This window comes from Eptatretus burgeri, chromosome 11 (assembly GCF_056783735.1).
Source record: "Eptatretus burgeri isolate ZD-2024b chromosome 11, Ebu_testis_v1, whole genome shotgun sequence".
Taxonomy (NCBI): domain Eukaryota; kingdom Metazoa; phylum Chordata; class Myxini; order Myxiniformes; family Myxinidae; genus Eptatretus; species Eptatretus burgeri.
In genome coordinates this window covers 68,740,198-68,753,819 of record NC_140971.1, presented here as the reverse complement: position 1 = coordinate 68,753,819, position 13,622 = coordinate 68,740,198, and the positions used below count along the sequence as shown (strand labels likewise).

At 46.7% G+C, this 13,622-nt stretch overlaps 1 protein-coding gene across 1 annotated transcript in view; it reads right to left on the bottom strand.

Moving 5' to 3' along the window:
• Positions 1–4,909, bottom strand: part of LOC147017300 (acyl-protein thioesterase 1-like) — a 32,975-nt gene extending 28,066 nt beyond the window's left edge. The window contains exons 1-4 of the mRNA XM_085846782.1: positions 4,794–4,909; positions 4,592–4,704; positions 1,033–1,064; positions 485–550 (exon numbers count right to left, since the gene is read on the bottom strand). Coding sequence (XP_085702908.1) covers positions 485–550; positions 1,033–1,064; positions 4,592–4,660 — 167 coding nt within the window. The 5' untranslated portion in view covers positions 4,661–4,704; positions 4,794–4,909. The remainder of the gene's footprint in view (positions 1–484; positions 551–1,032; positions 1,065–4,591; positions 4,705–4,793) is intronic.
• Positions 4,910–13,622: the final 8,713 nt, after the last annotated feature.

The window sequence follows — 13,622 nt, the reverse complement described above, 5'->3', positions numbered from 1 at the left end:
TCGCATGGCAGGGGACATTTGTTGCTGGCAGGTTGTGCAACAAGCGCTGTGATGGGACTCCCTGAATTTTTGCCCTGCTGCTTCATCAAGTCAGGGGGTATAGACTGAACCCTTTTAAATCCAACCAGGTAAGTTCATTTCGTTTTTTTCCATCGCAAAACCAGTATGGAGGTCGTGCTTTACAAGGGTAATCCCAAAAGCCTGCTCGGCAAGAGGAACACGCGTTCCTCAAGCTTGTGGTGGGATCAACGATCAAATTTGATATATAAATGTACCCATATCATTGGCGTTGTACATTCCAGGGTTTACATTCAAACTACCAATTCCGCAACAGCATAAAACAGTTTTTAGAACGGAATGCACCGTTGACACCATATCCACTTGGGAGTTCTGATTCTGACTTTCATGTTACGCCATTTAACAGGACCGTAAAAACAAAATGAAGAGTTTGAGCAATCAAGGCGTTCACACGGGAACTGCTTACGCATGTGGGCAGATGAACTTGATGTGCGGAGACTTGAACAGCGTGAGCGCTTCAGCCCAACTGTGGCTGGAAAGCAGTCGGAGGAACAGTGGAACAAAAATGTCAAAATTATATCAGAACGAGCAGAGAACAAAACGAAAGGAATACTTAACTTCGTCAAAGCCGGTGTCCGTCTGCGGCCAAGGACAATTGATACGATAGATTTTATCAAGCAAGAGATGACAAAGGCCTGCTAACAGCCATTGGATGCAATAAGTGACGTTTCAGGAGGTAGCGCCGATGGACAGCCCTCGCTCCGACGAAGGGTTAATGCCCAAAACACCACCTCTACTTTGCAACCCACAGTGGTTAACAAGGGCTACATCAATTTCCAGGTGATAAATCCTATCACGCATCATAAAATGGATGGAAAGATGGCACAACATTCTCCATATGTACTCGCATGTGGACAATGTGGGTACGTGTTGAAAATAAATAAAACCAAACCTGGAAATGTGTTCACAGGTTAAAGGCTTACAGATCACGGTGCTGGTGATGGGTGAACTTACCCAGTGTCGCCAAGTCCATGGAGAAAAATAACCTGAAAATTTAAAAGGGAAGTTAGCTTGGTTTCACACCTGAAGCCGTGCACCCCACGAAGCACAGGCTCAGTTAAAACACCAAAACGACGAAGCTTCAGATAGATTACGTCGCACAGCATCTCCAAGCATCAAAATACTTCCAACTACCAAGTATGGTCCAGAAATGCATACACTCCATCGGGTAATTAGGGTTGCTAACAGCTTCAGGATGTTTTCCTGCCAGCAATAACACGAGCACAAAGCACAAAATTTCCCCTGTTCAGACCGGTGAAGCTATTCCTGATGTCAAATGTACCACGGGGCTACAAACGTTGGGCCTAAGATGGGCATCGTGCACGTACGTTACTGGATCCGGGACATCTTTAAAAGCCGCTGAAAACGGTCATCAATTTCACGTTGCCTGCGAATCGGTGCACGGAATGCATTTAGACTCACAAACACATTTCTATTCCGGTAGTACTGTACAACAAAAATATTGACATCACAGTTGTCAGGAGAGATTTTGTTTTAAAACCACCATCTTTGTGTGTGAAGCCATCGGCAGGGAGGAGGTGGATTACAAGAAACCCTTTGATCAAGCGTGCCTGCTGGAATCGACTGCAGCCTCTCCCCACCAACTCCATCCCTCCCTCAACCCCCCCCCCCCCAAACGACCTACCTACAAACACGGTGTGTGATGCTGACATTTGCGAGTACGAGCCTGCGTATACCACTTGGGAGACGTAACTACAAAGTTGGACGACACCTTTTCCAACACTGATCTGACTTCAACCCGAGTGCAGAGTTAATGGCACCATCACCTCGACGACATCACAGAGGGGTTAGCGACCCAAAGTACTTCTGACAATTACGAGTACATCTGCTAAGTGCACGTGGCAATGCTTATGCGATCAAACGATGCCACGGCCCTTTGGCAGTGATATCATTGGCACTGACAGTGAACAGGTGGCTCAGAATGTCTTTACTTAAAAAGGCAAAGACCGGGTTGTTTCGGCAATCACACAGAAAAACCGTTCATTGAAGTCTCCAGAGGGATTGGAATGCGAACCGTGCCGTCCCCTGCCTTTCGTACAAAATCACGGACAATTCCCTCCACGGCTTGGCAATGGCAATGGCGAACAAAAAGCACCATGAGCCATCGGATGACAAATTACACCGAGGAAGGGTCCACAATCGAGCAAACGTGACGCCGTCGATCAGGTGCTGCTGCATCTCTCACTATCCGACTAAATCCATATTACAACGTGAAGGCTGGAAAATGGAAGTTCGAAGAACTGCCAAAGCGAACGGTCACCGCATAAGTAATAAGCTCCCACATGCCAAAAGCCATTCACCCAATAGGTCTTCATTATAAATAATCCATAAACATCACGAAGCACAAAACCCATGGGTTCCGTTTTTGCCTGAAACGTGAGCTTCCGTTATTTCAATGCGATTAGAATTTCAGGCCTTTTCAAGGGTGAAAGTTGTGAAAAGGAGGGGAAGGTTTCCTCTCGACGTGCGGATGGAATCCTTTATCGTGCGGACGTTACCGGGCAGGAAAACATCCATTTCGGGGGAAATTTAAGGAAAATGACAACTCCATGAGGAAAACATGATTACTGTATCAATTTGACTCGGTGTTAAAAAGCATGTTCTATTATACCCTCCAGGAAATCCCACTAACACAACCAAGAGGAACCCCATCTCCCCTTGCTCCCACACCCACCCACCCACCACGTGCCTTTCCAAACACCTCAGTCCTCTTGAATAACCCACACCACCATTTTCTGGCACTATTCTGGGACCCTCTCTTCTAAACATCCCAGTCACCTCAACATCCCACGACCTCAAATCCACTCCACTCATTGTCACTACTGACTATTTCATATTTCATGCTTCACACAACCCCTCCCCCCCCCTCCGATTTTTGGATCAAATTATATGCCCATCTCTTCCAACCCGATCCCAACAACCATTAAATGACCCAATCCCCCCTATTCCCCGCAACCAACCCTCCCAATACAGTTAGTATCCCATCCCCCAACTCCATTTTCTGACACCAATCTAGGCCACTCTCTTCCAACGCCAAACCAGCCACCTCTCTACATAATCATAATCAACATCATCATAATCATAATCACCAATCCTCCTCCTCCTCCTCCTCCTCCTCCTCCACCTCATGATCATCATAGTATTAGTATGCCATGCCCCACTCTACTTCATGAGCCTATTCTAGGCCCCTCTCTTCCAACCACCTCTATACCTCAAACCCCCATTAAATCCCCAAAGACACAATCTTATCTCAACCCCAAATTTTTTAACAGTATCATAGCCTTCCAATTTCATCCCACAGACCCCACACGAACTTCGAACTCGTCGCATCTGTAAACTCCCCCACACTACCTCACATATTCCCCACACTCCCTCCCATATCCCCTACACTCTCACATATTCCCCACACTACCTCACATATTCCCCACACTACTTCACATATCCCCCACACTCTCACATATTCCCCACACACTACCTCACATATCCCCCACACTCCCTCACATATTACATACACTACCTCACATTCACTACACTCTCACATATCCCCCACGCTCCCTCCCATATTCCTTACACTCCCTCACATATCCCCCGCACCCCCTCACATATCCCCTGCACTCCCTCACATATCCCCTACACTCCCTCACATATCCCCTACACTCCCTCACATATTCCCCACACTCCCTCACATATCCCCCACACTCCCTCACATATCCCCCACACTCCCTCACATATTCCTTACACTCCCTCACATATCCCCTGCACTCCCTAACATATCCCCTGCACTCCCTAACATATCCCCTACACTCCCTCACATATTCCCTACACTCCCTAACATATCCCCTACACTCCCTCACATTCCTTACACTCCCTCACATATCCCCTACACTCCCTACACTCCCTCACATATTCCCTACACTCCCTCACATTCCTTACACTCCCTCACATATCCCCTACACTCCTCACATATCCCCTACACTCCCTCACATATTCCCCACACTCCCTCACATATTCCCCACACTCCCTCACATATTCCTTACACTCCCTCACATATTCCTTACACTCCCTCACATATCCCCTGCACTCCCTAACATATCCCCTACACTCCCTCACATTCCCTACACTCCCTCACATATTCCCTACACTCCCTAACATATCCCCTACACTCCCTAACATATCCCCTACACTCCCTCACATTCCCTACACTCCCTCACATATCCCCCAAACTATCTCACATATTCCCTACACTCCCACATATTCCCCACACTCCCACACATACCCCCTACACTCCCTCACATATCCCCCACACTCCCTCACATATTCCGATGTTAGGGTTAGGGTTATCCCTAACTCCCGCCGATCCCCCTTCCCCTCCCTCTCACAATATATTCGAACCCCTCCTTTCCTCTACCAATGTCCTCTCAACCACATTCCCGTTGCCCGCCATCTCCTTCACACCATCAATTCCCCAATTTATCACGCATTCCCCCCTTACCGCTGCCGTTGCTTTCCTGCCGGCTGCTACAACCGCAGGGATTGGTGCAGACATGTTGTTGCCACACATGCACGGCCTCGAACAAAGCGTTCATAAAAAAATAGCTGAACCACCTGCGAACCACGACAAGATAAACACCGTAAAGAACAAAACAACTCCGATGTTCCTGTCTTTTTATCTCAATGCGTCCAGACCAACCCACACTTCCTCAATCCTCACAACCGGACAAGGCAACGAGCCGCGTGACCTTCACCCTGGAAGCGCCCTCCAGCGGGCCAATCAGCGGGCCAATCAGCGGATTCGCTTCGTCACACTGAGGAAGTGTTTAAAACAAGCGAAGCTTGCGAACACCAACGGTCGATATTTATAGTATTATATCTGCTTCGAATTAAGTGTTAAACGGTTGTTATAGCGCGGCGAAATCGCGCTGTTATATAATTGGCTATTCTGTCCTGTGTTTTCTGTCACACTTTTTTACACCGTCAGATGTGCGCCCATTGGTCAGTTTCGTGATGACGTAATTTGTTTTCTCGTCCCATTGGTCGAGGCGCCTCTGGGTCCTCGCTGTCGACCAATGGACGCACGATCACGCAGGGAACACGCGGCGGCGCTGTGACTTCGAATCGTAAATCGACGTTTGCTTACGTTCCCTACGCCGTCAAAAACGGTCGTCATTTAACTTGGGCATTGCAGAGCAGTTCCTGATGTCTTACTTCGAGTTATAACTGCAAAATTGTTTCACTTGTTGTTGTTGTTGTTTTTAGGTTAGGTCGGCAAGATTATCCAAGAAAACGACGACAGGAACTTTACGGACCTGTTGGATTTCATGAGGGCAAACTTTGAGGGACTTTTAGATTGAGTGAAGTTCATGAGTGGGTGATGGTCTCCATCGGAGAAATGGGCGACCTCCAAGGAGCAAGTGGTTAGGGTGCAGAGTAGGTATATTCCGGTAAGGTGTACAGGTTACAGGTAGAAAGAGACTGGGGGGAGAAAGGTGCGAAAGGGCTTTTAGAAGAGATCCAAGTAAGAGTGGAGGATGTGTGCATCTACATCCCCACTCATCCACCAAGCCACCCACTGTTGTCGGGGCATCACATACCGCAGATGTAATGCGCAGGTATCGCCAGTATATACATATATACATATGTCCTCCGAGAGACCGGATCCTCCCACACATGGACGAGGCTTATTGACGGTAAAAGACATGATGAGTTCCACTATCCTCACAATGTGTGCAGAGCTACGCGAATGGGAGATTTCCCTATCACCATACGGGTTGGTCCCACACCCAGATTTGTTGCCTTAGTTAATGATTCCACATTGAAAAGGCACGACATCTATTTACAGATCGCCAAACCAAAAACTGTAATAACTCGAGGGGGAGCACTCGGGAGAGTGCAAAACCAACGCCGCCAATACTGCTGGGTCACTCAAGTGAACCTTATATCTTATTCATTAAATATGATGTCAACAGTGCTGACAGAGTTATAGTTCTTTTCTCCAACATTTTTTTTTTGGGGGGGGGGGTTGGAAATCACTTAAAACATGTAGAAATGCAAAAAAAATTTATTTTTTCTCTAACAATTTTTTGGAGGGGGGGGTAACAATTTTTTGGGGGGAGGGGGTTGGAAATCACTTAAAACAAGTATAAATGCAAAAAAATTCTCTAATTTTTTTTTTTGGGGGGGGGGGTGGAAATCACTTAAAACATGTAGAAATGCAAAAAAAAAATCTTTTTGGGGGGGTAACAATTTTTTGGGGGGATTGGAAATCACTTAAAACATGTATTGCAAAAAAAAAAACTTTTTTTCTCAAACAATTTTTTTTGGGGGGGGGAACCAAGTCCAAAATTTAATGGCATGATCCTTGGACCATACCTAACCCCCCCCTCCCCACCAAATGTCGTCGAAATCCGTCGAGGAGTTTTTCCGTAATACTGTTCACAAACAAACAAACAGAAAGGGGTGAAAACAGTCACCTCCATCCATCTTCGAAGATGGCGGAAGTTAAAAATCCGGTGGCTGAACGAGCTATTGAAGAGCTGGGTCTGGAATGCTTATGCTTGTCTCCAGGGGGATGGCCCTGTACCTGCGGTTACTTTAGCCTCAGCTACAGGTAACATGTATCAATGTATACAGAGCGATTGTCTCTCTGCTAGAGAGGTCTGGACACAACGGGACTAACTCACTGGCAAGCAGTTAACGATATCACATAGACAGTTAATTTTCAATCAGAATATGAGCAGGAAGGATAACTATTCTCCAAGCACTCACATGAAGTCTCGTGGTCACTCTACCACTGCCACCATCCACTTTGATGTTGGTGACCTTGTCTTCTTCAAGGGTGACAGAGACAAATGGAAAGCTCGTGACAAGGATTTGGTGACGTTGATTTCCCATGACAATGGTGGTACCAACTCAGAACATTTACCATCTGTTCTCAGCTTTTTAGCAAAGCCTATGATGTTCAAGCATGCGACTACTCTCCTGTTGCATTGACATAAATGGGCCAGGCCCCCCACCATGTTTGAGGCCGAGATGTAACTTCGGAGTCTGAGTCCGATTCTGAGCCGACCTCACCTCAACATCTCCCACAGGACATGCCAGGCTCTGCCGTGTCCATGCCAGAGTCCATCTCACAACAGGAGGTCTCGAGTCCTGCCCTATCGGATTTGGTTATGCAGCGCACACCACCAGTCGCTATTATCGGACCACCAGAAACATCCACTGGTGGCATCTCGGCTGCTGATCCGAAGGAGTCTGCTTCTCCACCTTCGAGGAGGTCGGGCCGTTCACGCCACCCTCCGGCATGGCGGTGTCATGTTGAGTGGCTTATGGAGTCGAGCGACGGACCAAGAAAACTTCAGTGTCGTCGGTTTTATTCCACTCGATCTCAGTTACAAGTGTCTGTAGTACCCGTTACAACATAGTCTCCTTGCCTCATTTATGTACTTCAATGGGGCTTTAATATGCTTTCTCGGAATAGCGTCACTGTCACACTGCGATACTGTGTCCCTTCCGGATTTTGTTCATTGTTCATGTGTGTGTCTATTCATCACCCTACATGATGACATAAAAGTCAGTTACGCCATTGCTGTTGTGTTTGCGATTGCTCCATCCCTTGCACCCGCTTGGCGCATCTGCGCGGTCATTCGGGAGCTGGGCCTTGGACCGAGTTGTGACCTCCATGTGAGAACCTGACCTCTTGGAATTATTGATGCAGGAGCCATAATATGAGGGTAAAGAGGATAAGAGTTCGGACAGTATTCATAACCTAGCAACATAACATTTTACATTTTACTGAGATGGTGTATTTCCTTCAAGGAGAAGAGGAAGAAGGAGAAGAAGGAGAAGGAGGAGGAGAATGAGAAGAAGAAAAAGGACAAGGACAAGAAGAAAAAAAAAAACTTCTTTCATGTCTTCAGACTCACAGTGTTGCCATGACAGTTTTTTTCCAGGCTAGGGGGCACAACACAATCCTGGACGGGTCGACACTGACTCAGGTTACTGAACGACTCATTCTTCCCAGTAAGCTGGTATACTCATTGTTTCCCACTTCGGAATTGGGATGACAGGCTGAGTCAACCCACCTGGTGTGGTGTTAATAGCTGGACAAGGGCTCAGGACCCCATTAAAGATCTTCAGCTGGACACCTTTAACTGTTAAACAAACACCAGACTTGAATGCAGTGAGTCAGTGACTTAATTAGTTTTGATGTTTACCCATATGGCCATATTTAATGTAAACTCAATGGTGTAATAGTTGGAACATCTGCTCTGCATTGAGAGGTCGACAGTTTGAACCCTGGCTGTGTGCGCAAACCTGTGTTACATAAACAAGTATAAGAAGTGCAAAATCCTCCCTTCGTGTGCAACCTTTTTGGCTGCTGGTTGCATCATTGGTTAGGGGCATGGCTGTGCCACCGATGCAGTACTGCTATTACCAGTACACTGGTGCTTATTTCACTGACCTTGGAAGGATGGCAGGCTGAATCAACCACCTGGTGTTAACTCAGCAGCCAACGTTTCAAACTCAGGACCCTAGGATACCAAGCCACCACCCAAACCACTAATCCAAAACACCAGGCTAAGTGCAAAATGAAAGTTATAAAACTAAAGTTCAGTGTCCTATTTTGAAGTTCCTTAGAAAACAATTCATTATTATTATTATTATTATTAAATTATTATTTTTATTATTATTATTAATATGTGAATGTTTCCACAAGGTTGTGAGAATGTTGTAACCCCAACATTGTGATGAAACGTTGTGGAAACATAAAACAAACCACATCGAACGGCACTCGGTAGAGCATGTACCTCCGCTAGGCTGAACAGTGTATGTTTCGGATCCCACTGATAGGCCGGATCTGGATCCTGACTTGAAGCAAAATCGAATCAGCTTGTTCTTGTCACCTACCTAACTCATCCACAACATGTCATTTTCTGCCACATCTCTCAATGGTGAGGATTCATTAAAAAATTAAAATTCTCGGATCCGAATCCGGATCTTCACAAAAATCGAATCAATTCTTCCTTATAACACACCCAACCTGTCCACCAAGCTTCGTCCGAATCCGTCCACAACTTGTTGAGATATCCTTTTCACATACAGACAAACAGACTGTCATGCAGAGGTAGAAACATAACCTCGGTCCACCATTGGTAACCATCTGTTTGAATTGTGGTACAACGTTGCCACAACCAAAATTCATCATCGTGGCAACGTTAAATTGTTACCTGTGAAGGCAGAGGTGCTTCATTCGGAGAGTAGTTCATGTATGCACTGGTCTCCATAGAAATATAGTAGCAGCAGTAAGAGTTCTGATTCCGATGTACCACACTCTGTTACTGTTACATAGCTTTGGTGCTGCTGAAGCTGTTTCTTAGCAACCGTTATACTGAGTGGTTTGACATTGTAGTTGGGGCAGGAATTTGTAATTTGTTCAGAGTGCCGGCGATAGCTCGCCTCATCTTCGCGAAGGATCCCGTGGGATCTTTAACGTCCACCAACGAATGCTGGCAGACGGGATGCCCAGCTTAACATCCATCCGAAGGACGGCACACACATTGATGAATCACTCTGCCTGTGAAACACCAGAATAACATTTTATAGCTGCGTCGGGATTCAAACCCTTGACAGGCTTGACAGCTTAGAAGCGAGTGTGCGTACCTCTCAGTCGAGGACTCTCGGTCATTCTGCCAGCCGACATTAAAGGAAGAACAGTATTTATTATGACAATGTTTATGTAGGCCTATGTGTCACACCTGGAAGACATGATTCATAAACTGCTCGATTTTGTTTATTCAATAAGGAGCAAATACAACCCATCGCCCGTTGCTTCACTGGCGAGACTACTAAAAGGTGGGGGGGGGGGCTCTGACCGAGAGTTAACGACTCCACGCCCGAAGATAAACACCGCCCGGACATGTCCGGAGATAAACGCAGTCCGGAAGCAAACACTGCCCAGAGACAAACACTGCCCAGACACGTTTGGAAACAGACACTGGCTGGACATGTCCGGAGACAAACATTACCCAGATTCATCTGGAGCCAAACTGTACAGAGATAAACACCGCTTAGACGTGTCCGGAGACAAACTCCAGTCCGGACATAAACACCGCCCGGGCACGTCTGTAGACAAACACCCCCCAGACACATTCCGAGCCAAGCCGTCCGGAGACAAACTCCCGTCAGGGTGACGGAACATGACCCACTCGCATAGGGTGATGGAGCATGACCCACTCGCTCAGGACGACAGGGCACTCGCTCGTGACAGAGCACTCGCTCAGGACGATAGAGCACAGAGCACTCACTCGGGATGACGGAGCACGGACCACTCGTTCGGGATGACGGAGCACGAACCACTCGCTCTGAATGATGTGGCGTGGCAAAAGCATCCACATTGAGTGAACGATTTGCTCAGAATGATGTAGCGCAATGATGTACCACTATCAACTATCGGGCACTCAGCAAGTGGCTTAAGCACTCAAGGAAGCACTCCAATTCAATGGTTGAGAAGGAATGGCTAAATAGGATCCCTTTACCTTTAAAGCCGGTCTTCCCCACACACGCAGCAGTTAACGAAATAAAATGAATTCGTTCAAATAATGACTTTTTATCCACAAAAGAGATACTGCTTAATGCAGAACAACCCTGGAGACATCACAAAGTTTAATCGCCAGTGAAATAAACATTCCAGATAAGGCCACATAAAAAAAATTACTTGTTTAGCGTCCACCTCTTCCATTGAACTCACCGTCCTCAAAAACCCCTATATGGATCCCGAGATCGTGTCTCTCGCCCTTCTAGAAGTCATTTTAGCCCCGGACTCAAGTTAGTCCTTCAGACTCAAGTTACAATCCCCGAGATCGTGATGTTCCAGTCCTTCTCTATCGGAGTCTATGCCCATAACTGACCAGGTAAACATCTATGAATGCACAAGCAAGGAAATTCTTCAGCTTGTAATAAGCCAGCTCTGTTGGATGACTGAGGCACACGAGCTTCCTCATTTCACCTTCCTTCTGTCGCAGCTGCATCTTATGTTCAAACCTCTTGATCGTCGCCAATTTGATACTGATACTATGATTTTCGCAACGCAGCTTCACAACATATCACCCAGTGCATACAAAATGATTCGTTGATCCGGCTTATTCATTCTACCATCAACAAAAAGGTACAACAGATGCTTGCTAGTCGTCAGCAGGACTCCAACCTCAAAACCTTGTTCGACCAGCTTAAACCACAGCAGCGTTTGGTTAATTTATTGTTTGACGAGGTAAAGCTGGTCGAGACATTGCGATTTTCTGGAGGGCATGTTGTAGGACATGCTCAAAATGCAGCAGCGGGTGGTGAACACGAAATGCTTGCTTCACATGCTATGGTTGTTGAAGTTTCCTGCCATTTCGGTGATCCACACTATATTCTACGCATTTTGCCCTGCAAAAAACTAACTGCCGATCAGCTGAAGGAACTCCTTATCGAAGCTGCATCAGCTGTAGCTGGTGCTGGCGGTACTGTGATTTCTTTGATATGTGACAATTGCAATACCAACCGCAGTGTTTATTCAAAACTTGGAAGACCAGGAAGTTGCCAAGTGCTGTCAATTCAAGAGCAATCTATGTTCTTAGTGTACGACTACGTGCACATCTTCAAAAATGTTCGCAACAACTGGATTACTGTTGATGGCAAGACACTCTCATTTGTCGTAGATGGTAACGAGTACAAAGCTTACTGGAGTGATATTCAGAAGGTTTATGAGATCGACCGGGCTACTCCTATTCGCTTAACCAAGCTGACGCACACCGCTGTTTTCCCCAAGCCCCTTCAACGCCAGAGCGTACCATTGGTATGCCAAGTGTTCAATGACAAGATTGTCACTGCTTTAAAGACGTTCAAGGATTCACTGGGCATCAGCGAAGGCACAATCATCCTCACCCAGATAATGAGTGAGTGGTTCAAGATGATGAACGTGAAAGACCGTTTCTCAGCTATCCATCTGCGCGACGTATCCAGACAGCCTTGGACAGCAGGCTGTACAAGTTTCACGAGGCTGGAGTAGGCCTGCCAAATTATATCTACCTGCGCATGGCAAGGAGGTGGTGGTCATAAGCTGAAGCTAACTCAGCAAACTGCTTCACTGTATCATCAAGAATCATCAAACTGCTTCACACACACACACACACACACACACACACACACACACACACACACACACACACACACACACACACACACACACACACACACACACACACACACACACACACACACACACACACTATGAGTATACATAGATAACGCATACAGTACAAGTCATAACCTAGGTATGAGGCTCTGACCGAGAGCTAACGACTCCACTCACATCCCTCTGGTTCATGTCATGTCACATCTTGTGATCTCCCTTTCTCCCTTTATCTTATTATATTATACCACATCTCCCTTTCTTTGAGAGCAAAGGGCGAACTACCTTTGCCTCTCTGGGTCTTAAGTGATTATTCTGCCCTTGCGCTGGAAGACCTGTGCCAACTCAGGCTTTGCATTAAAGTTCTGTAAATTTCTAAAACTGAGAAACTATCAATATCAGTCTCTCACAGATCAAGTCTGAGGCCTGATTATCTCTCTCCAAGACCTTGCCATGATGGTGGTGGGTGTGAACCATCTGCTTGCAGGAGTAGGCGCTGATGAAGTCAGTGTCAGTGAATCCGGTGCAGCCTCCAATGGCTCGTCCGATGCTCTGGATCCTCCAGTGTCACTCTCCATCACCTGCATGGGCAGCAGGTTATGCTAGTTCCTCCTGACTGTCCTGTGTGCCACATCGATCAGGTAGGAATGAGGAGTTGGATGTGCAGACACCACAGTTCCTTGAACTTTTGCGTCTGTGATGCACACTTTCCTCCCTGGTAAGAGTTTGCCCAGGTTTCTTACCCGGTGTCTCCTATCAAAGCACAATAGCTTGCTCAGCCTCCCCTTTTCTCTGACGCTGCTTGGGACTGCTGGTCACATGGCTGAACCCAGAGCCCACTGCAAAGTCTGCAAAGTCTCTCCCTGAAAACTGTGCACCATTATCTGTAACGAGTGTTTCCAGAATGCCATGTCAGGTGACAATTGATTTCAGATGGACAACAACGTCCGCAGACCTTCTGGGTGTGAGCTGCGCTATCTCCACATATTGTGAGAAATAATATACTTTGAGTGAGTAGTTTCTGTTGTTCAGTGTGAACATGTCTGCCCATACAAGGAATTACAAGGAATTTTTATGCACATGAGGAGGCCATTCGGCCCATCATGCCTGCACCACACCAATACTAGATTTTAAATTAATCAATCAATACCCCCTCCCTTCATGTGCAGCCTTTTGGCTGCTACACTTGTACTCATTTCACCGACCTCGAAAGGATGACAGGCTGAATCAACCCCCTGGTGTTAATTCAGCAGCCAACGGGGCTTGAACTCAGGACCCTCGGATCCCAAGCCAAAATGCTAACCACTAAGCCAACACCAGATATTGGCCCTAACCTCTGCAAAGGTCTATC